Source organism: Eptatretus burgeri, chromosome 1, assembly GCF_056783735.1.
Source record: "Eptatretus burgeri isolate ZD-2024b chromosome 1, Ebu_testis_v1, whole genome shotgun sequence".
Taxonomy (NCBI): Eukaryota; Metazoa; Chordata; class Myxini; order Myxiniformes; family Myxinidae; genus Eptatretus; species Eptatretus burgeri.
This window is the reverse complement of record NC_140961.1, coordinates 93,430,999-93,456,145: the sequence shown is the minus strand read 5'-3', so window position 1 is coordinate 93,456,145 and position 25,147 is coordinate 93,430,999. Positions and strand designations below refer to the sequence as shown.

General features: G+C 42.2%; 1 protein-coding gene across 4 annotated transcripts in view; it reads right to left on the bottom strand.

Moving 5' to 3' along the window:
* Window positions 1–25,147, bottom strand: part of LOC147034973 (rab GTPase-activating protein 1-like) — a 45,800-nt gene that overhangs the window by 4,751 nt on the left and 15,902 nt on the right. For all 4 annotated transcript variants that reach the window (XM_085891781.1, XM_085891760.1, XM_085891770.1 and 1 more), the window contains 3 exons: window positions 20,979–21,062; window positions 13,802–13,909; window positions 1,920–2,024 (listed from right to left, as the gene is read on the bottom strand). In XM_085891781.1, the coding sequence (XP_085747907.1) occupies window positions 1,920–2,024; window positions 13,802–13,909; window positions 20,979–21,062 (297 nt within the window). The remainder of the gene's footprint in view (window positions 1–1,919; window positions 2,025–13,801; window positions 13,910–20,978; window positions 21,063–25,147) is intronic.

Below are 25,147 nucleotides of genomic sequence, written 5' to 3'. Positions count from 1 at the left end.
TGATCCAATTTGGCCTGAGCAACACTTCTCACTGTTTCATCTGGACTGTAGGAGTGTTTCCCTGGTGTTCGAACCAGCCACATATTTGCTTTCCTTCTCACAGAAGATACATACAGGGTCTAAGACACGAGAAGTCGTTGAAGGAGCACGAGAAGATTTTCTCCTTTTGGTGGAACATTCCGGCTCAGAGTCAGGTTCTTGGAACTTCTGAAGCATTTTCTTGTGTGTAAAATCAGATCTACAGTCTCTGTGGTAGAACAACTTTTTGCCGTATTCTTCTTCTTTAAGTTCCAGGATGGGCCCAAAATTCCGTAAGTTGGCTGCATGGAGTAATACACCAACAGATTCATCGTCTCTGGGTTTGGTCAGTTCAGATTCTGAAGTCTGCTTGGAACAAATAATGCAAGCCCTTTCTTTCAATGATTGCATTTTCTGTTTTTTCTTCGGTGAGTCCATCATGTATCATTGTAGAGTGTTACCTCCATACAGTCACAGAGTCACCTGAAAAGATATAAAAACTGGTTAAGTACACTATTGTCATATAAATGTATCCACTCTATTATCATTTTATTCTCTGGATCCTTGAATAATTTCCAATTTTGCTGCAGCTGAAATACATATTAACTATGACTTAAGTAAGGTTATCAAATTTAAGATCAACAAGGTATAAAATAACTTAGGAATAAAATGGTCTTGCTGGATATTGAAGATGGGTGAAATAAAGACAAGCTGTCGACTGCAAAGCAAACTTGACAATGGATGTTAGTATTATAAACTAGAGGTTATTTCACCTTAATAACTTAATCAAATATGAAGAAATTCTCAATAAATGTTATCATGTCCATTCGCAGTAAATATTTATGCTATTGATCAATATTGCGCAATTATCGATGTCGCAGAGAATAGGACGCAAAGAGAAATTACAATCACATTTTTATGTTATTGCAATATATTTGATATATTCCTTAAGTATAATCACTTTTAGACACACACACAACACAACTTCATTATGAAAATTTATTTTTATTTGGCCTGTCCAGCCATTTAAGCATTAAAACATGGATGACAAAATTGTACATTTTGTGTATTTTACGCAAAAACATTAATTATGCTATAAAAAACTTAAGCTGTGAGTTTGAAATGTCCATCATGCATTTTTGTGAAGCATATGGGTACACCATCAATAAAAAAATAAGTTTCGTTTGGTGCCCCCGGATGGTACCGATATCTTGTCTGGCTCACGGACTACAATGAGCATGTCATCAAAATGAGTGAGCCACAGCTCACTTAATTTTTTTATGAGTATTCTTAATTAAACTCCTCGTCTGTTCAATACATGATTATTGGGAAATTACGTCCTCAGATTTCAAAAGTAATGAAATAAATAAATAAAAACCTGTTTTTCTTTTTTCAAATCTGAACCAGGTCTCAAATCACAATTTCACACCAACAGTTTTCTCAGTCTTCACAAATCTGAGCAAAGTAATGTAAACAAAAACTGTCCATTAAAGCCCTTGTGCAGGAAATTTGACCGGCTTATCAGCCTAATGGCTCCTAAGCTGGTCCGAGATGGAAGTTTTTCTTGCCCAACGCTACATCGGATAAAACCCAAATGCAAGTTGCTCAGAGGAAGTACATTATCGCTGGGTCATCTACTATTGCCCATGATCCTTGAAAAATATAGATTATAGAGTGAAGCATCAAGGGTTGATCGATGTGGTGCTGAGATCCCAAGCTCTAACTCTACATTCTGTCTTGATTTTTCTGTTATGCCTTTGTCTTTAAAATTAAAAGTACAACAATGTCCTTGTCTTAAAAGCTCCTCAATGAGCTTTAGACAAGAAAAATGGAGCGGTTTCTCCAACAATATTGCTCTCAAGTGAGCTCTTTCCCATTGAGTGAAGAAGCACGTCACTTACTCGAGATGCTTCTTCCTGTAGTGTTTGTCGCTCGTTTTCAATCTCAATCAAGTGATGCCGGGCCAACAGCAATTCTTTGTTCACGGCATCAGCCCGGTCTTCAGCCTGGATCCACCCAAAGACATAACTGATGTTTTAATAACGGTGATTAAAAAAAAGCCACAAACTTGGTCCTAATCACTCTGTTAAAAATGTTCATCTTAACTAATAGTAGACTAATTTAAGTTGGAAACATTGAAAGGAAGCATCTACTTCATTCAAATTTTGGGAGTTTTTGGGGTTTCTGCATTAAAAAAAACACCGAAGTTAGATGGACACTGGTTCCATTTGCACCCTTGTTCGTCTGTGTGGGAGCAGGACATCTCAATGTTTTGGACGAAAGTTGGTGGACATTTTGGGTGTGTGATGGCGATGAATTGATGAGATTTTGGTGAAGATCCGGATCCTAATACTATAATTTATAAAGTATTTTTCACAATTGAGAGATTGGGCCAAAAATGAGAAAGCACGATATCTCAAAGTTGTGGACGGATTATGACAAAAGTTGATGGACAAGTGCGTAGGTGACGAGACAACCGATTAGATTTTGGTTAAGGTCTTGATGCAGATCCCGCCTATCAGTGGCATACAACATGTAAAGTGTTCAGCTTGGCAGAGGTATGCGCTCTACCGAGTGCCGTTCTCGCGTTCACTTTGAAAAAGGTTCACTTTAACCATTCCTGGAACTCTAACATCATTGATGATGTTATCTGGCATAAAAGTGTATTCATTGAGGAAGTATGCCTGAAAAATGTTTTTCCAAATTGTGCCCGTCAGAGCACTAACTGAGGAGAAAAGGCACAAACATGTAAATTTTTTCACTTTCAGAACCATTTGATGTTTGTGCACAACAGCACACCATGATCAAGTTGGTAAACTTGATGTTGTGGTTCAATTTGCAATTTCCTGCAGGTTGGCTTTCCTGCTATTCATAAGTTTCTACTGACAAGCTGAAAGTCATACTTTAATTACCACACATCTCTGTGCTGTGAAAACAAGAAGTGCATTCCCATGTGGAGGGTGTGTTAGACATGGCTTGTCCGGTTCGAACACATTTTCATGAATCAAACAGTTATGATGTTCCCATGGTCGAACCCTCACGTTAGGCTTTGTTAGGAATCCAAGCACGACATGTAAATCTAACACAGGTTTTATAAAGTCAACAAATAATAATCCCCTATCCAGCTGAAAAAAAAGTATGTGTATGTATATATATATATATATATATATATATATATATATATATATATATATATATATATATATATATATATATATATATATATAATTTCTGGATCTTCTGCTTCATCCCTTTAAATTTTTGTCTGTTTTTTATTCTTTATTTTTACTTTTTCTTTGCGAGTGCAATTAATTAAAATATGTATGGTTGATGTTTTTGCAAAGGATGAAGATCATACTGATTGTTCATTGAAGACCGAATTTGCGAACAAGGATTTTGTCACTGAAATCAGGCGGTCGTTGGACAGACTAAAATTTCAGATTTTTTATTTGATGTACCACACTTTACAGAGCGTTGGTGCTGCTGAAGCGGTTTCTTGGCAAGGGTTATACTTGGTGGCTTTCCATTACCTTCCCAGCATTTGTCCCTGCTCTATCATTTTAAATGCTGAGCATCAAGCAAGGAAGCAGCATGTGCCATTTAAAAAGGAGCTGATACTCTCAATACTCCACCTTATAGGTGATATTTGGAATAGATCTGTGTAATATGAAAGCTAAATCTTGAACAGTTTTTTAACTATCGCGTACACAAGCCAAGTTACCGAGATGGTTGCCAAGGCAACAGAATTCAGCCAACCACAGCCATGATCTAATCAGGATGAGATAATGTCATGAGGAAAAGATATGTGCAATAAGAAAGCTAAATATTCAATGGTTTTTGAAATATTGCGTACAAAAAAGTAAATGGACATACGATAGGTTGATCTGACGGAGGTCATTTTAATGTCCCCCGTCTCTGACTTTGTCGGAGAGGTGGGGGACAAAATTAAATATTTGGTAACCCCGACCAGTCGCAGATTGAAAAATCTCGGCCCTTTAAGGATGTACATGAAAATAAATCACACAAACATTCTTCATGTAGTGAGTTCACAGCTTCAGAAGGACAAGATATTTTCTGTTCCTTTGGCCATGGGCAATTTTGTCTTGTGCATTCTCATCTTTCAGTTGAACAATATGACCGATTCAACACCCAGAATATGTTGGAATGTTTTACGTAGTTCTTTATCAGACACAAAAGGGGAGCACTCGACCATGAAGAACATATCAAATGCATCTTCTGTCATTGAAGAAAGACCAAAAAAAATTGAAGAATATGAAACTGGATGTGAGGTATAGAAGAAACAAACTCACTGGGGTGGAAGAAAGCAACTGTAAGACAATTTGAACAAACTAATGGAGGAATATGTAGCCAAATCCAGTCACAAGGCACAAACGAAAAAAAAAATTCTGAATGTTTTGGGAATTATTTTAACCTAAAGGAAAATAATCCCAGAGCCCAGTAATATAAATATTACATGGAACTAGTTATAGAAATGATCAGGAAGATCTTTCGGAAAGACTGACAAGATCCAAGGGAATAATGAATCAATCTTAAACTTCATCCTCAGACAACAGTTGAGAAAAAGGGGAAGGAGAAAGGCTTATGGTCAGATACCTGCGCTGTCAATCCACAGCACAAGACCCCAACATAATATGCATCGAAGACCTTAAACTCAAATGGTAAAGGCTGTTTAATGATTCCAAAAGGGGAGAAGCCAAAAAACAGAAGTCAATTTGGAACAAAGTAGGGACGACAAAGTAATTTGACTTGGTGCTCAAAGAAGAGGTATCAAGGTATAAAAAAATAAGAGGAAGCCTGCAGGTACAAAACCATAGTCCCAATAATTTCCAGTGCTTGTTTGATTCCTTTGATAATGACAAATTTGAAGATGAATCTCATTCAAAGAAATGGCCTTTGTATCTTCCAAAATAAGTCATTTCAACTAAAGTCTTTTTGAATCACATTACGCGAGGTACTGTCGTGGCCAAAAATATTGGCACCCTTGCACTTTTTTCAAATATCTTAAAATTTTCTTGAAAAATAAGTTGAAATTGACAAAAGTATTTGATCTCCACAATTCTTTATTTCACTGTTAAAGTTACAGAACCTTCGTTTTTGATTCAGAACTTAATATATCCTCTTATATCAGAAAATAAAAAGAAATGGCATTGGCAAACTTATTGACAACCTCGACTTAATATTTGGTAGCACATCCTTTGGACAAAATAACTGCAGTGAAGTGCTTCCTATGTCCATGAATGAGCTTCCTACACATCTCTACTGGCAGGTTGTTCCCCTCTTCTTGTTCAAACTGCTCCAGTTCTCCCAGATTTTAATGGTGCTTTCTCCCAACTGCTGCTTTCAGATCTCCCCACAGGTGTTCAATGGGATTTAGATCTGGGCTCATTGCTGGCCACTTCAGAACAGTCCAGCGTTTTGTGTTGAACCATTCCTGTGTGCTTTTTGAAATGTATTGGGGGTCATTGTCCTGCTGCAAGACTCATGACCTTTGATGGAGACCCAGCTTTCTGACACTGGGTTGAACATTGCGCTCCAAAATGCCTTGGTAATCTCCTGATTTCATGATGCCATGCACACACTTAAGGCACCCAGTGTGAGAGGCAAGCACAGCAACCGCAAAACATCAATGAACCTCCTCCATGTTTGACTGGAGGGAAGGTGTTCTTTTCTTCGAAGACTTCATTTTATTTTCTGTAAACAGAGATGATGTGCTTTACCAAAAATCTCTAATTTGGTCTCATCTGTCCACAGGACATTTTCCCGAAAGGATTTTAGCTTGGTCAGGTGTGTTTTGGCAAACTCCAGTCGGGCTTTTTGGGTCTCTGTCTCTCTGTTTCTCTCTGTTTCTCTCTGTTTCTCTCTGTGTCTCTCTGTGTCTCTCTGTGTCTCTCTGTGTCTCTCTGTGTCTCTCTGTGTCTCTCTGTGTCTCTCTGTGTGTGTCTCTCTCTCTCTCTCTCTCTCTCTCTCTCTCTCTCTCTCTCTCTCTCTCTCTCTCTCTCTCTCTCTCTCTCTCTCTCTCTCTCTCTCTCTCTCTCTCTCTCTCTCTCAGCAGTGGGGTCATCTTGGGTCATCTTCCATGGAACTCCCTTTCATTGTGTTGGTGACGGATGATGCGAGTTACAACTGTCTTACCTTGTGTCTGAAGATCAACTTGAATCTGTTTGGCAGTTGATGGAGGTGCTTTCTCCACAATTTGAACAATCTTTCACTGCAATCTTCAATCAAGTTTTCTCTTGTGGCCACATCTAGAGAGGATGTCTCCAGTGCCATGGGCTTTAAACTTCCTGATAACATTGCGTACGGACGACACAGGAACATCAAGGTCTCTGGAGATGGACTTGTTACCTTGAGATTGTCCATGCCTGACTACAATGTTCTGTCTGACAACCTCAGACAATTCTCTGGTTTTCTTTCTTTTCTTCATGCTTATTGCAGTGCACACAGTGACACAAAACGGGGGAACGACTCCTTTTCTCTCTATTCTCTATTCAAACCTTGAATCCATCCATTGGGACCATACTCTGTGCAGGGTTGGGACTGCCAAATCAGTCTCCTTGGCTAATGGTACAATCCTGGACAAGTCACCACTTCGACACAGTATACCAGCAAGCTGGCACTCATTTTGCTGACCTCGGAAGGATGAGACAGACAATCCCACCTGGTATTAGTTCAACAGCCAAGGGGGATTTGAACTCAGGATACTGAGATCCGAAGCCCACCACCCATACCATTAAGCCAACACTTGGCATAAAGTGGTTGAATGAATGATTTTTAGCAGCGTCTCACGTAGCGAACGCTGCTCATAGAGAGCTCAGCGTTGTTGTTGTTCTTCTTTTTTTTTTTTTTTTTTTTTTTTTTTTTTGTATACCTTGGTCGAGGCTCATATGAGAGCTAACACACAACTCACAGCAAGGAGGCATGAGACAAGAGGGGCGGGAGTGGAAGGGACAAAACAGTGGGGAACAGACACATTAGGTGAACTGTGGAAGGGAGAGGGATGGGGATGGGACGGGGAACGTGGCGAAGAGAAGATGGACATTACAGGGACTTTCAGGAAGGAAAGCAGGAGAATTGAAGGAAGTGGGCTTGGGTGGATTATCGGGGGTAGAAAAGATCGAGGATTTGGATGGGGGAAGATAAGAGGTGGTGGTGAACAGCTGTTTTGAAAGCCTGGAGGGAAGAATGGGAAAGAATAGAGTGAGGAAGTTTATTCCAAAGGCGGGAAAAAAGAGGAATGAAAGAGTGAAGATGAGCAGTGATTCGTGATTTTGGTAGTTTTACCAGAAGGGGGTTGTTGGCGGACCTTGAGCGCCTTGTGGAAATGTGGTTGGGACAAATCGCAGAGAGAGCAGGGGGGGCAAGGCTGGAGAGGAGTCGGTAGAAGACAGAAAGACCACCGACCAACCTGCGGTGATTGAGTGAGAGGCCCAAAGACTCGGCTTCATTGCGGGAGATGCCAATGATCTTAAAAGCCCTGGTTTCGACAGCGTGAAGCCGAGAAAGGTGGGAGGCAGGAGCACCAGCCCAGAGGGGAGAGCAGTACTCCATCAGGCTACGGACAAAAGCTTTGTAAGTAGTCAGGAGCTCAAGAGGGCCGAGGAAGGACTTTGCACGACGGAGGATTCCCAGTCGGCGACTGGCTTTTGAGGCAAGGTTGGAAATGTGACTTTCCCAGGAAAGGTCATGGCAGATAGTGAGACCCAGAAGCTTGAAAGAAAAGACTTCTTCCAGAGGATTGTTGAGAAAGTGGATGGGGGGTTTTCAAATGGTCCTTTCGAAGAGACATAGTGAGAGTGTGAGATTTGTGTGGATTGAAAGACATGTTCCACGTGTTGGACCAGTTTGTGATTTTATCCAGATCTGCAGTGAGCGAAGAAGCTGCTGCTTGCCGGTCTGAGGGATGACAGATGGTACGGCAGAGGGTGGAGTCATCGGCAAAGAGAAATAGAGGATTTTCCAGAGAGTCCGAGAGATCATTGATGAAAACCAGAAAAAGAACAGGGCCCAGAACGCTACCTTGAGGAACTCCAGCCTGCACAGGAAGAGGGGATGAAAGAACTCCATTTAGGGCCACACGTTGACTGCGACAGGAGAGGAAGTCTGCGAGCCATGAGTGGAGATGGCCTTGAATACCATGGGAAGAGAGTTTGGTGAGTAGGCAGGGTGCCAGACTGTGTCAAAGCACGTGATATGTCCAGGGATACGGCTCGGATTTCCTGTCTGGCATTGAGGACCTCCATCCATTGATGGGAGAGCAGTAGCAGCATATCCAGGGTAGAGTGACCTGGTCTGAAACCAAATTGATGATTGGAAATCAAGCCATTGGAGAAGAGGAAGGATTTCATGTCTGAAGCGATGATGGATTCCATAACCTTGCTGATGATTGGGAGAAGGTTGATTGGTCTGTAGTTACAGGGATCTGTTTTTGCACCTTTTTTATGCAGGGCAGTGATGTTAGCAGATTTTCAAGCAGATGGCAGATGACCTTGGGAAAATGAGAGGGTGAATAGAACAGAGAGAGGGTGAGCAAGAGCAGAAGAGCAGGCTTTGAGGACACGTGGGCTGATGCCGTCTGGACCGGTTGCAGAATCTGACTCGAGGTTTGAAAGCAAGCTCTCCACCTTGTCAGGAGAAAAGGATACAGAGTCCAGGGACAGTTGGGTGCGACTGGGTAAAGTGGGTAGAGAATAGTGATGGGTTTGGGACACAAGATTTAGCTGCAAACACCGAGTTTAGACATTCAGCTTTATCACGTGTGGAATCAGCAGTGCGGCCATTTGAGGTAAGGGAGGGGATGGAGGGGGAACATACACCAGAAACAGATTTGATTAAACGCCACCAGGATTTTGAGGAGGGAGAGAGGTTTGAGAGTTCAGACTTGAGATGAGAAGGATGTTGTTTTCTGGCTCTCCTGAGGGTAGATACACACTTGTTCCGAGCTTTGTGGAAAGAACTGAGATTGCCCTCAGTTGGGTTTGCTTTCCATGAGGCAAAGGCAAGTTGTTTCAGGACAACTACCTCGCCACAAGCTTCAGTAAACCAAGGGCGGGAGGAAGGGGTAAGACAACTGAACACGAGAGGGGATAAATCTGTGCATGAGGGAGAGCAAGTTTCTTTGAAAGAATTCCCAGGATGAGTTGATGTTTGAGAAAGTAGTGATAGGAGACCAGTCTGTAAGTTTGATGGCTGCTCGGAGACCCTGCCAGTCGGCTTGAGGAAATGCCAGACTCGACGGCGGTGAGGTGGTTCTCTGATAACAGCCAGAGAGATGTCCACTTTAACAAGGACGTGGTCAGAAGAACCAATTGGAGCGAAGGAAGAGCAGCAGATATTGTCAGGGAAATTTGTCAAAATCAGATCCAGAAGAGATGGAGTACCATTGGTTGAGATCCGCTCGGAAGTTGACCGATTGAGTCAGTCCCAATGAGTCACAGAAAGCTTTTGCTGATGTCCCATGGCAGGAGAGAGAGGTACCCACACCTAGCCAACTGGCGTGATGACAATTGAAGTCGCCACATAAGAGGAAGAGAGAGTTTGGATGAGAAGATAGAAGATGGTCCATGTTTTCGGAGAGTGAGGTGTAGATGGAGTCATCACTGTTCGGTGGACGGTACAGTACACATATAAACATGAGGTGGGAGTGGAGGGGAAGCCTGAAGCCAGAGGTATTCCTGAGGGTGTGGGGAGTGAGAGCAGTGCAGGGAGAGTGAGGAATAGAGTCTTTGATGAAGAGAGCAACACCTCCACCAGGACGAGGCTCAGGTCTGTCATACCGTAAGAAGGGAGTAACCAGGAGAGATACTTGGGAGTCAGACACGGTCTTGGGAGAGGAAAGTTTCTGTTAGGCAGATAATGTCTGGTTTGTCAGTGGCAACCTGTAGGGAAAGATCTGAAAGGTTTGGAGCGAAGGCCCCGGATATTTGAGGTCCACACTTTTAATGAAGAGGTAGGGGAGGAGGCTTTGGGTGCAGGAGGTGGAGGGGCGGGGGAGGGTAGGACGAGGGACGAGGGGAGGTAAGGAGGGTTGCTGAAGGAGTGTGGGGTATTGCAGAATAGCGAGGGGAGGGGGCCGAATGAGGAGGAGAAAAGGCTCTGTGGTGCTGGGGAGAGAGGGGGGACAAGAGACAAGGAAGATGGCAGTTGAGGATTTGAGGAGGTGGAGTGAAGAGATGGAGGTGAGAGGGCAGTGGAGGGAGGCAGGTTGTTGGATGAGAGGGGGCAACTTAGAGAAGGAAGAGTGAGGGGGATGAAAGGTTGAGAAAGGTGAGGGGAATTTTTGAAAGAGGTGAGAGGGAGGCTTGGAGGGAGAAGAGGATGGTTGCTTTGAGAGTGAGAGTGAGGGGTGAGGGGGTGAGTTGGCACTGAAGTTGGAAAAAGAATGGTTGATGGAAAGCAAGCATCCATGGCAAACTGTGGTTTTTAAAAGTTTTAGGTCAGAGATGCGATTTAACACAATTCTTGATGGATGCAATGAAGGCGAATTCAGAGCATGGAGAGAAGAAGCGCTGTAATAGTTGGATTTTTTAGGCAAGGAATGAAGGAGAGGTCGAAATGAGAGCAGTCTGTTAAATAGCAGAAGAGTAGTGCATTGTGAAACAGTAAAGAGTACCACATGTGTGAGAGAGGAAGGTGAAGCATTATAAGATCGTTTTTGTTGTTAATATTAATGTATGAGAGAGTTCAACAGATTAGATCATGGAAGTGTAAAAAAAAGAAATCGAGGAAGACGAGGAGGAAGTTAAGAGGAAGAAGAAGTAGCAGAATCGGGAGAAGGTGAGCGTGTTGTTGTTGTTGTTGTTGATGGGTATTTTTTTTTTTTTTTTTTTTGAGATAAGAAAGAGATTAGTTGGGAGAATGGGGATGTTTGGAAAGTGGGGAGGATGAAAATTGAAGGTAATGGGGAGGATAGAAATTGAAGGTAATGGGGAGAAAAACAAACAACAACAAAAAAAAAAAACGATCGAACACCGAGTGGAACCGGTAGGCCTCAAGCCTAAGACTAGGCCTCAAACACCAAGTAAGAACGCCGACATAAATACTCACAAAATAGCACTTACTTTTGGAAACAAAACCGAACCAGGAACACACATTAACATGTAGGTGAGAAAATTAAACAGTTAAAACGGGACAAATAACAACCGGAACTTAACTTTGAGAACATCAGCAGGGAGCCCCGAAGGAGACCTCTTGCCGCTCAAAACCGGAACCGGAAGTTCTTCTTCTTCTTGTTCTTCTTCTTCTGAAGACAAAACCTTAATCTCTCGGACTCGGCACTTGTATATACAGGATCCGGATCTCCTTATATACTGAGCACATGTACACATCCTCACATCGACGGTGCCTTTTGAGAGCGTCCATCATGAACTTTGAAATATATTCAGACATTTGCTTTAAAGTTTCGAAAAGTTCACGTTACTATTTAAAGATTATTCCATTTATCATATTGTAATTTCGTAAATACACTATTCATTTCGTAAATACACGATATATCGTAAATACGTAAATACATTATGACGCATTTTGCTATTGGTTGAATTAAGCCACGTGACGAAATATCGGAAGTTGTTTTAAAAAAATATATATTTTATTATTATTTTTTAGCCGACAAAATCTTTAGGATGCTGCTCGTGGACACATTTGTCCTTGTTATATTGTAGTTACCTGCAACAACTCACCACAGGTGAGTTCAATTATAAAGTAAAGGAGAATCACCTGCTTGAAATCTAATTATTTCGAACAAAGGTGCCAATAATATTGTCCGGGCCATTTTAGGATTTATTTATGGAATAAGCTAAGATTTTGTAATTTTTTCAGCTTTTTGTTTTGTTCCAGTGCAAACCAAAGAAATATATGTGGATACCAAAATATATTTTTTAATTTCAACAATTTTCTGGAAGGAATGGTGCATTATTTGAAAAAAGTGCAAGGATGCCAATATTTTTGGCCACAACTGTAATTTGAGGTGTTTGACTTCAATGTACCACTGAACTGTGAGATGGAATGAGTTGAAAATTCATTGTTGTACTCAAGGTGTGCTTGGGAAGATTTTGGTGGTTGTACTCAGAGTGTGCCCAATTAAAAAAAAGAAAAAGAATCCATAGTCCTGGGGGTCCCGGGTGAGGAGAACCCCATTTCGGTCCATGTCAATGTATCATATAGCACCACCTGGTGGCGATGTGTATTACAATTATGAGAGAATTAACCAGTCTGTAAAAATGACGTTTTGACTCATTCCAAATCCGTATTGTAGAATGTTTTGTACACTCCCTCTCAACTTCCTTTCTCTTTTTGCTCCTCAATCAGATTGTGGTAATATGCCCCCACTCCACCCCCATTTTTCATTGTACAATATATCAGTCACCCTTTAAACTAGAGTTCACAGAGCACGATACCCTGCGCATTGTACAAGTATATAGAGGAGGGCTTTGTCATTCTTGTGGGTGATATTCTTGAAAATCCTTGTGAACTGCAAGCCTCCAAAATGGGGGAGTTAGAATATCAGGTTAAGGACTTCAACTTTAAATTTGTACAAACTGCACCCTTAACTAACATGTTTGTGCATTGTCTTGTGCTATTTATTTTCATGAATAAAAGTTAAGAGCATATAATAAAGTTTCTTTTCTGAGTTAAAATCATGAAACTTACCTTTAATAATAATGATAAATGATCCAATAATGCGATAGCAATGGTGACAATAAAGACGAGATGGAGATGATTATATTGGAGAGTTTGAGGGGGTTATTATGTTGACATACCATGTTAATTAGGTGATTAAATGTGGAAACTATTTCACCAACCCACGATTATTGGAGTGTATTGACTGCAATCTGCAAACCTTGCCTCAACAATTTCATCGTTGTGGAGCAAATCCACAAAGGGGAAACCCATCAACGGCATGGCCCTCCTGTACTTCAATTTTAATAAAATAATGATTTTAAAGATGGTTTTAAAAACATCTGGAAGCTTCGCACTCCTGAAGTAGTGCGATACACCAAATACCCTAAAACACTAATAAGATGACATGATCGCAATTTTGGAGATGAGGCCTTATTGATCAGAACAATCGCCATTATGGCGGCCTCTTCTTCACCCCGATACTCATGCAACATATCAATAGGTTTCAAGGTTCTTGGAAGTATTATGAAGGAGATTTATGTTCTTCAGTCTTCAAGTATATAATTGAATTTGAATAAAAGGTTTAAAGGTGAATAAATAAATTCCAGGTTTTACCGCCCTTTGACCCAGTGTCTGTTACACCACCCTATCGAACACGTTACATTAGTTCTGCATGCCCGTTTGTATCATTTATAACATCCTTGAGAACAATTAAGTTTCCTGGTTGTAATGATTTTCAATTTTATTTTGACTTCCAGGCAAGCCGACAGAGTAAAAAAAAATCTTGCTCCAATCTGCGCATGTGCGGTCATGACAAATTCAGAGCCAATGTACGGTAAAATGGCAGACTTGTCTTCAATGTTCTGATTCATGTTTAAAATACAATATTCGATTTCAATAAGTTGTTCCTTGATCATAAACTGATAGACAAACACACGGACGGACATGAACCAATTGCTTAACCCCGCTTTTGGCTTCGTGTGCACAGGGTAACTATCTTATGTCGCCACAAAAAAAAAAATTGAATGAAATGTCCATTGCATGGTCTCTTGTCCATTGCATGGATTATCATTGGAATGTATATTGGATGCATTTTTGTACATACGTCTATCGTCAGGCACTTGGGTCTGTGTGTCAGCATTCTTACCTGGTCGAGGTCACTGCGAAGGGCTATCTTGCAAGAAAGAAGTTGCCTGGCCAGGTCATCATTCTCCTGCTCTAACTGCATGCTCTTCTGCAGCTTCTGTGTCAATTCCTGCCAGAAAGAGAACAACGCCCAAAGGAGGGTAGAACATTTGTAAAGATTAAACATAAACTATTCCATCTTCTCATATTCACTTTCTCTCCATCACGGCTAAAATATTTAAATAGTAAATCATTTATCGACTCACACTGCTCGTGAAAGGTGTTCAAACTGATAACAGTGAGAAACGACGTTGCTGTTGTTCTTATGAACATGGCCAATCACCTGCCTCACACCCGAGTTGTAAAAAAATTTAATCTTACAACCCACAATACATTTTTTGCAAGGCCTCAACGTAAATATAATTGCTGGAAATAGGTGGTGTGATTTATTTGATTCATTAAATCATGCAAGATTCGAGAAAATTACATGTCCAGTTCATCATGTGTTTTAAATAGAGTATAAACGTCGAGCCAATGCACGCATGGTCAACATTACAATGAAAGTTCTTCCTTCCTCCAGGAAGAGATGAGACTGTGGAAGGCTGCGTTGAACTTCTACCATGGACCGTTGTGGGAAGCTTGACTTCAGAGTTAGTTTTGCCAATTCGAGGCCAAAACAAACAAACTAAGGATTCATCATCACACCCAGAGTTAACTTTTTTTTTTTGTTAAAAAAAAAAAGTTAACTCAAGTCAAATGTGTGTGTGGGTGTGCACATTTAATAACAGCTAGATTATACTTTCCAGACAATGTCTGACACACGCACACGCTCTCCATGGAAATGATGATGTGGCATTTCACGCCGGCGTAGAAGGGGCCAAAGGAAGAGTGAAAAAAAGTGCAAATTTACAAATTCCTATCATCCCGATTCTGCATTCCAAGCATGTTTTTTCAAACAGAAAACTAGCCATGCCTCAACATACCTCCCCCTCATCCTCATTTCACCAGTCGCTTGTACCAAGCGCAAAAGCCAGAGAGTTGAACGGCTTCAATCTTGCCTGGTTTTCACCCCCATCTTATCTATTCATTGCACATACACACTTTCAACATTTCCCAGCCTCCTCTCCTCTCACCACTGTGCTGATAACTTATTCCCACTCTCACTCACTTACCAAATCAGCAATCTTCATTCCTGCCACTTCCTCATACACACGTCTCTCAGTGAACAGTAAAGCACAGTGCAAAAGGCACTGACCACACCACTCGGCTTCCTGGTTGCTGAACGGCACTAGCCCGCTTCCTTTAAGGAACCAAAGCTCTTCCTTTAATCTGTGCATCATATAACTGAGTTTTGCTTTTCAAGTCCAGAAAATAGCTGATTTGTTTTCTGCATGAGCCACTAAACTGCCACAGCACTTTAAAAATGCAGCTAAATATTGTTGAACTTGTACTAACGGTAGGAATCAGGGAGCATTTGTTTTTATGTCAACTAAGCAAACTTGATCTCACCTCAAACCCTCCCTTCCCCCACCTCACCTCACCTCACGAACGGCAGCGGAAAGCAGAGCATTTTAGGAGGTTCCGAGGAAAAGTTGAACGATAATGCCAGAAGCAGGATGAGAAAGCAGCGGAGTTTACAGCACAATGGGGTTTAAGCTGTCTGACGATAACACTGTCCTGACACTGCCCTAATGTTATCCAAACAGTTCATACAGCAATGCGGCACAAGAGCATGCCAGTCTGACGCAAGCCACAAATCCGTTATACCGCATTTTTCTCGACAGTGCTCTGTACATGTTTAGCCTCACTCACAAGCAGCATGTAAATACCTATATGTCAAATATTGCATGCACACCTGTGTACACAAATGTACATCATATCGCGAAGGATGCTTTCCTAACCCAACACAAGTTAGGCAATGGCTACCCACTGCGGACAGCAATGATAAGAGATGTGGGTGCCATGTTTATGCAACGATTAATGCCGAACCCAAAACAACTGAAGGTCAAAAGGGCTGCCATGATATTCCAATGGAGGCTCATAGATTTGAAACCTTACCGGGCTGTTCGCAAAGCAGTGGTAGATGAGGGAAGGTATTTGAAACGGGCAAAGCATTACTCCTGTATGTTTAATTTCAAAAAAGAAATGTTTGTATTCAGACAAAAGAAAAGCCGATTTTTATCAGTGAAAATACAATTGTGCACAATAGCATTATGAATATATTTTAACACGGCGAACTAAATGTCAGAACTTCAGATATGTATCAGAACTGGCCTTTACATCGTTTAAAAAGCCGGAGGGGCGAGCGCTCTTTGTAGAATCCAATGTTAAAATAATTAAGGAGGTAAAGGCTTAGAGTGATGGATTTTTATACCTCCGCTGACGAAGTCGCCGGAGGCATGTTTTCAGGTTGTCCGTCCGTCGGCCCATGTTTATTTTCTTTGTAACCGCTTATCCGATTGACAATGTTCACTAGAGGTGCGACTACTAATGGAGAATGTCTTAATGACAATTATGACATCATATGTCATGTGTTGTGGCAGCCATGTTGGAAAGAAAATAAAAACTTGGGACCTCTGTATCTCTGAAACTGCACCATGGAAAAAATTGAAACATGGCACACGTGAAGTACTCCCCATGAGAAACATGTTTAATGTTTTTTTGATGATGGTCATCTTGGGCTAAATTGTATGGGGGGGGGGGGGATTGACGACATCATCGGTCATGTGCTTCGGCAGCCATATTGTCTTTAACATAAAAACCTTCAAAAAAATCGTCTCCAAAACTTTACATGTATGATCACCTCTCCATGAGGAACAAAAAATTCTCCGACTATGACATCATAGTTTGGCAGCATTGTTTGGCAGCTATGATTTTTTGAAGAATAAACCTTTCAACACTCCCCAACAAAATATATATATTTTTAAATACAAAAAAAGTTCTCCAGAATGGCTTAACAGATCGAGGGGAAACTTCAACCATGTTCCCCAAGCCTTGGGGACACCAGGGTATTCAATAATTAATAGGTCAAGTGGTTTAGCAGCCATATTGGATTGAACAAAAATCTTTAAAATTACCTTTTAGGTCGATTGTCCGTCTTGAACTATAATATATTGAAAAACGATTTTGTTTTGAACTGCTTTATCAATCGACATGAAATGTCACAATTACGGTCGAGTAGTCAAGAGGAATATGTTTTAAATTTCAACCTGATCAGACGCATGGTCTGGCAGCCATAATTATTTAATGCTTGCAATACCACCAGTTGCTACGAAATGGGGGGGGGGGGGAGAAGAGAAAAAGAAGGGGAAAAAGAGAGCGAGGGGTGGGGGAGGGTGAGGAGGTGGAGGTGAAGGGGAAAACATAGGATGGAGGGGGAGTGAGGAGGGGTGGGAAAGAGAAGGCAGCATGGGCTGGAGCATCTGTATATTAATACTGAAGGACCAATTTTGTGTTGCTCTTCACGGTCGCATCACGTTTTTATCGGTACTGTGACCTGGACTGAAAGAAACTTCGTCCCTGTAAGAGTGCATCGCACATAGTGGCAATAGTCAACTTTCAACTCTGAATAACAATAAACACTTTTCGTTGAGACAGGGGCGAGGAGTGAAGAGGCGGGGGCAGGGGATGAAGAGACGGGGGAAGGGAGTGAAGAGGCGGGGGGCAAGGTAAGCAAATTTTTGGGCGGGGGTAAGCAAATTGAAAGCGGGAGACAGGGGGAAATGGGGTGGGGGCTGGGGTGAATTAGGCAGGGTTGAGTGTGAGGGGTGGACGGGGGCAAGTGGGGCGGGGAATCAAGAGACGGGGGGCGGGGAGTGAAGAGGTGGGGGCGGGGCCGGGGTATTTAAATTTTTGGGCGGTGGTAAGCAAATTGAAGGCGGGGGGGGAATGGGGGCAGGGGCGGGGGCAAGCACACCCTGTCCAGTCCATGTCCCTCGAGTGTGGGTGAGCTGGTGAGGGTGGTTGAATGAACAGAATCAGTCTGTGACGGGGTTTCGGCAAGTCAATTATGATTCATATCGTCTCATTAAATTCATTCTGCATCGAATAACAGTGGAGATGGAAACAAAATAATGTCTGAAATACATTTTGTACTGGCCATACTATAAATACCACCCAGAAACAAATATCGCACGAACACATACGGAGCCAAGCCGTTTGGAGATAAACAACACCCGGAGAGAGAGAAAGAGAGATGTGTGGGAGGGTGCTGCACTGTACTATGAGGGGGCAGAGCAAGGATGGGTCAGAGAGGGGGGGGAGTTATAAACACACACACACACACACACACACACACACACACACACACACACACACACACACACACACACACACACACACACACACACTATTGACAATTTTTCGGGAATCGGCAGGTTGGAGTCAGTGTGATTACTAACCACAATACGTACTTTATACAACCTAAAAACCTTGGGTAGCTTTCTACCATTGTTTTGGGAGAATTTCAGCAAACAAATTTTAAAAACATTGCATTTATATAGACGTTTCAAAGAGATGTGTATAAACATGAACCTTTATAAACAGCTGCGTGTGATGGGAGGTGGGGGGGGGGGGAATTTGGCTCGGAAATTTGGAAAACACTTTAATACGACAAACGGCTCGGAAATCGGGCGTTATCAAATATATTTCGCTTTGCAACTCACAAAGAGAAATCTGTAACCTTTGCAAAGCACACCCAGTAGGCAATAGCTTGAGAAAGAGTCACAAGGACAAAGGGGTTATCTAAAAAAAAAAACCTCCATAAGATATGGGATGAAACTTTGCCACCACAGTGCCCATAACAGGCATGGTATGCCCACCCACCCATGGAGAGTCCCTATAGATCCAAATCTAACCATATGTACCACGTCTGTGTGCGTTGTACACGTACCTATACCTTGTATAGCAACTGCCGACTGTACATCCCGATTGGGACACGAACTGTAGGGCGCTTGGCAAGTGGCTCAAGCACTCAAGCAAGCATTCCAACAGAACGCCTGCCTTGGCAAGTGATTACCAATTGCCATTGATAAAACCACACACCCAGAAACGCCCAAGCAATGTCCGAATTGAACAAATGAATACTTTTTTTTTAGCAGTTGGAACTGCTGCCAAGTTAAATTCTGGAGATTAAATTTTGTAATTTGGCTTTGTTGAAGAGATTTTTGAGGTTATGGCATGGGCGGAAATTAAATAAAGCCACAAACGCCAGTGTCTTCGGGCATTTATAAGCATTGCAATTTATCCAGCGATTTGTACGTATCAATGTCTGAGAGGAGAGTGAAAAAAATATATATCGTTAAGCAATCATTGAGGCCTGTTCTAAGTCAATGTGTGTTTGAGCCGGCCAAAAAAAACAAAAAAAACATGGCGGCTCCAGACCCCAGTGAGGTAACCCAGGATACGTCTTAAGACCCCATAGAGAGTGAGGTGGCAGAGGATGCGCTTGATAGTTATACAAGGCCATTAATTATCTTCAAAAGGCCATTAAATATATATATATATATATATATATATATATAAATAATTATATAATTATATAAGGCCATTAATTATCTTCAAAAGGGTTGTTTTAATTAACCCAAACACCCAGTTTTCAGTCTTGCACTTCCTTGGAGGTCCCTTAATATGCATGCAAAGTTTCAGGATGTTAGGTTGCATGGTTTTGGAGTTATGGAGGACACACAGACACAGACACACACACACACACACACACACACACACACACACACACACACACACACACACACACACACACACACACACACACACACACACACACACACACACACACACACACACACACACACACACACACACACACACACACACACACACTCTCTGGGTTCAGGGATTTAAATCAAACTTGGTGCAAGTATATGTAATGATGTAATAATGTGAGCGGAGGCATATCTATCGGTGCTGCAATGTCAAAGCATGCCCTTCTAGTTTTGAATACTTATCATTGGCATAGGAGCAGACACATACAGTATAATCAAGGGCATTAGGAGAATGGACCAAGCACAGTTCATGAGATTTCAACTTGGGATCGCAGCATCACAAAAACATAATAACAAAAATAATGATGATAATCATAATAAACAATGTGCTGAGATCCATCCATTGCTGCACAGCACCTGGCTGTTGGTTTCATTATTGCTGGCAGCATGGCTTTGTAGGTTAGAGCTGGAATCTCGAATTCATGTCAGGGTTCCGGCGATAACTCGCAGACTTCATGGAAAGACACCTGAGCACCTCAATGTGACTGGATCCCCAGTTTAACTTCCCATCTGATGGAGGGTACACCCTTTGTTGCAGTGCCCTCTCCAAGTTGTGGCAGGAATCAAACCCAAACTAGACAGCTCAAATGTGAGCATGCTCCCTTTGCGTTAATAATCCTTGAGTTATAAAAGTCACTCATCAATAATTTTACAATCTCGCCTTCAAAAGTTCGAATTGAGCGATGTGAACTCAAGAGCTAGAGACGGTTGCTTTTTATTTTAACTCATCAGGTAACTTTGTGGTACATCGGCACTTGAAAGGTCGGCGGTATTTATTTACAATGGTAAACAATTGGTGTCAAATGCATAATCAGTTACATACTAGACAAGCTCTCAAAATAGTCCGACATTGATTAACCAACAAAAGGAAGCAACATCCAGCTGAGATTGTTGGCAGTGCCCACTCTTGCAGGCAATGATAAAAATTAGAATATAAAAACTGCACTATACTTGCAGTGCAATGAACTGGTCATTTTATTCAGCTCAATCACACGTCGCTTTAGTTTTATTTATTTATTTATTTTTGAAACTACGCTGAACAGCAATTGTACCTTTTTTTTTACCTGCGATGACAAATGTGGCACATACAAGTTAGAGATTTCAAATGCAAAGGAATAGCAACTGATGTGAAGCAATTAAGATCTACAAATATAATGCCAACTCAAGTTAATTACAGCTCCAGCACAATTTTATCCTCCAGCTCAGAACCTCATAATTAACTTGCAGTTCAATCTCAAGCATCTATTGTCAACATCATGCCTCCAAAAAAAGAAAAAAAGACCCAATTCTCATCCGTGACCCTCAACCGTTGCTCCCATTTATGACATCCACACGACTTGCAGCCTCAATATTTAGTTTCATTCAACAACATTCAATCAGAATCCCCCGTCCGAACTGCCACTATACAAAGCAACGTACCCGAACGTTTTCCAAGGACCGGAAAGGCTTGTCTCCATTCTTTGTCAAATTCGTGTTGAGTTTTTTATGTTTTGGAAGATGCGCCTGGAAGTACAAACAAGGAAACCCAGACAAAAGGTAAGGCTACTTATCCCTTCAAAACACACTCAACATCCGACATGGATGCCCAGAAGTTACCTTTGGCAACAAGTGCAGGTTGTCAAAAGTGAAATGTCAAAGACACAAAAATCTATCGATACATGACCATTTGACAGAATTTTTAGTCTCGACAAAGAAGTAAAAATATAGAAACAGCCATTTCTGCCATTCTTGTCCCATAATGAAGTCGAAAAGGACTGGATCTATGAAACCACTTTGTCCATATACACACATTTATGATCATCTTGGCAAAATGGTCCAGATGCTTGTGAAAACAATACTCACCTTTGGAGAATTTATCACATCACAATGAAATTGTCAGAAAAACTGAACTGGCTCATCAAATGGCCTTCATGAGTGGTTAATCTGTCCCATCTGGTCGAACACCAGTACACACAGTGCTGTTGACTCAGTTGCCCTCAAGGCAAATTTGGAGCAGCAGCAAAATGTTGCGAGGGGCATTCAAAAAGTTACACGGAGACACATTCAGTATACATCAAAGTTTTAAAATTATAATATATACATATATATAGTTATGATTGTGGGAGTAGATGGAAGAATTGAATAGGGAATAGCATTGTGTAGAGTTGCTTGGTCCATGGACAAGTAGAAAGCATCTCGATGTTGTAAATAGGGAATCTGTAAGCTTAAGTGGCACGTGTCACCACACGAGAGGTGTTGCGGTGTTAATTAGCTTAGGGAGTAAGAATAAGTTCCCCGGTACGTGATTGCCCTCTGATTTTTCCCAATGTTTTCATATTTCAAGACGAGCAATAAAGGTGGGGAACACGTCCCTGAAACCACAACAAAGGGGCAGAAAGACCCGCCTTCAAAGGTTGACAACAAGCGAAGTCACGCTCCCGAAGGACGATTAATGGGCGTGACGTCAGAAGCTAGCCGAGAAGGCGGAAGCCCGCCTTCCCGGGTTTCGGGAGAGCAGGACACGCCCCGGAGGCAGAGAATAAAATAGGAAAGAGAAAAGTGGAGTGTTGAACGGCAGCTTGCACATTATGAAAAGGCAGCTTGCGCATTTTGAGAGGATTATAGTGGCGCATTTTGAGAGGTGAAAGAAAGGGAGCGCCCAGGAGAGGTTGCACATTTTAGAAGGAGGAAGGAGTTGGCTTGGCATTTTGGGCGAGCCATGATCAGAGTGGAGGCACCAAGTGAATTGTTTTGGAGAGGCAAGAGCGGAAGTTGAGCACACACCAAAGAGGACGACACAGTCATTGAATCCGTGGAGGCAGTTTGGCTCGCGTGGTGAAGTGAGATGCCGGCCTTTGGCTCCGACAGGTCGGGTCGATGAGGACGATCGGGGCACCTGAAGCCGTTATGTTGGGGCTTTGAGCCATGGAATTTAAAAAGATTAATTGTGTTGCACTCATCGTTTCAATCAGAGCCAAAGCACTGAGCTACTATTTGCCCACCACAAAATGGTGGTGCAACATCGGGTGGCAGAGGTTGGATTTGTCTTAAAAAAAACAGTGTAGAATATCCTACTTGCGAAACAAAAAATTGGCATCAACATTATTCATGCGTGTTCTCCCCTCATTTCAAAAGTGAATGTTAAACTTCACCTGCACGTGCAGCTTTTCAAACACAACAAGGGAAGCAGCCACCATAAACAGGAGAAAGACAAACACACAGACACCATGGTTCAAAATATATATATATATATATATATATATATATATATATATATATATATATATATATATATATATATATATATATATATATATATATATATATATATAAAGAAGCCTGGTGTTGGCTTCGTGGTTAGGATGGTGGCTTGGGATCCCAGGGTCCTGAGTTCAAGCCCCGTTGGCTGCTGAATTAACACCAGGTGGTTGACTCAGCCTGTCATCCTTCCGAGGTCGGCGAAATGAGTGCCAGTGTACTGGTCCCGGTGTATGCCCCGGTTAGAATAGGTGTACCATATCCCTGTGTGTCGTAAGAGGCGACCAGGGTTGGCGTCAGGAAGGGCATCCGGCCATAAAACCTTGCCTCAAGAAAAAGCCAAAACCCCTGCACAGCAGGGAAAAATGGCTGTAAAAACGGTCATATATATATATATATATATATATATATATATATATATATATATATATATATATATATATATATATATATATATATATATATATATATATATATATATATATATATATATATATATATATATATATAGTTGCATCCACGGGTACTGAGACACCACCTTGTCACTCAGGGGGATTAATCCCCGGTTGTCCTCGGAAGAGCCGGCCCTGGGGCCACCACTCCCAATTAAGGTTGTGGTACGGTGGGTTATTTTAAAACCACGAACGCCACCCAGTCAACCACGAGTTCCAGTGTCCACCGTCTAATTATTCAGTTTAACTCGAGGTCACGTGGTTACCTGAGCGGGCAGCGTGCCCTCGGCAAAGCACCAATGTTATCTGATTAGATTTTAGTGAGGGCGGCTGAGCGTTTTAACCGCTGGTGCGTGCCGACGATTTTTGGTCACATCTGTGGTCATTACCTCCCAGTCTATCTCGGTTTGGACAATGCTAGACCAATGGAAGGAAAGGACAAACACGGACAGGTTGGAAATTGACAAATGATTTATTAATACTAAAATAAATAATTAAAAACAACTTTTTTATTTTCTGAGGCAAATAAAGAATAAATTTCAAAGCAAAGTCAATCAAAATGCCAGGAAAGAGACAAAGCGCAGATGCTTATCGGGGGTTGACTTACAGCTAAACACAGACAAGGGTACCCAACAGATCATTCAAGGGGGGGAGGGGGGAAGAGTCGTCTCGCTCACCAGAAAGTCGTCGTCCATGAAGTGAAAACGTCCTGAAATGTGTGCGTGCATATCACGTCCGTCGCCAGCACCCAGCCTTGCCGTGCACCCTCTTGCGAACAACCTTGAACGCAAGTCGACGTCTGGGAGGGCACAGAGATCGTCCGTCATGGGTTTAAACCCTGGTGCTGCGACACGGGTGGTTCCTCACACTTCACGAAACTGGTGACGTCCACGGTCCGTCAGTGACCGACCCGTGCCTCACTCGCCGTCGGCGCTGCTCACACCCACACGTGCACCACATGCTCGCTTGCTTCTGCACTGGGAAGGACGAATTGTCTCGTTGGCGCTGGTCAGACACCCACATGCGCACCACACGCTCGCTTGCTCACGTCTTGCTCACTCTTCTCCTTTTTTGCACGCTTACACCCGCTTCTTGCACTTACTTCTCTGGCTTTCTTTTTGGCTCGCTTGCCCTCTCGCTTTCTTCTCCTTTTCCTCTCTGGCTTTCTTTCTCATTCTCTTCTCCCTCCTCTTACTTCCCTCTCTTCAGAACAGACCTCCAATTCGTTTTTATATCTGCGGCCCGTCTCGGCGGGGAAGAGTCCCCACCAAGCTCACTCAGCCCCTCTTGCGCATGGTTACCATGACGACCCATGCGCTCCAGAAAAAGGCAGGTGTTGGCGCTCGCCAAAAACATGTGCATAAACGTTGCTGAGGGAAAATAAGGGCGGGCGTCAGAGCTCGTGAAAGAAATGTGTGTAAACGTGTCTGTGGTAAATAAAAAAAAAAGCTTCCCATAAGAGGGGATCGATTCTTCACCCTTCTCAACACATCACATTTAAAATCCCATTAGACATGGGATGGGGCGAATCTGAACATGCATTTAAGGAAATAACTGTCTGAGGACCTGGATGTGTGGATGCATTCATCAGACCTGATTCTGAAATCTGTGACATATGTATATACACTGATGAGTCAAAACATTATGACCAATGACAGGTGAAGTGAATAACATTGATTATCTTGTTACAATGGCACCTGTCAAGGGATGGGATATATTAAGCAGCAAGTGAACAGTCAGTTCTTGAAGTTGATGTGTTGGATGCAGGAGAAATGGGCAGGAGTAAAGACCTGAGCGACTTTGACAAGGACCAAATTGTTATGGCCAGACGACTGGGTCAGAACATCTCTGAAATGGCAAGGCTTGTGGGGTGCTCCTGGTCAGCAGTGGTGAAGACGT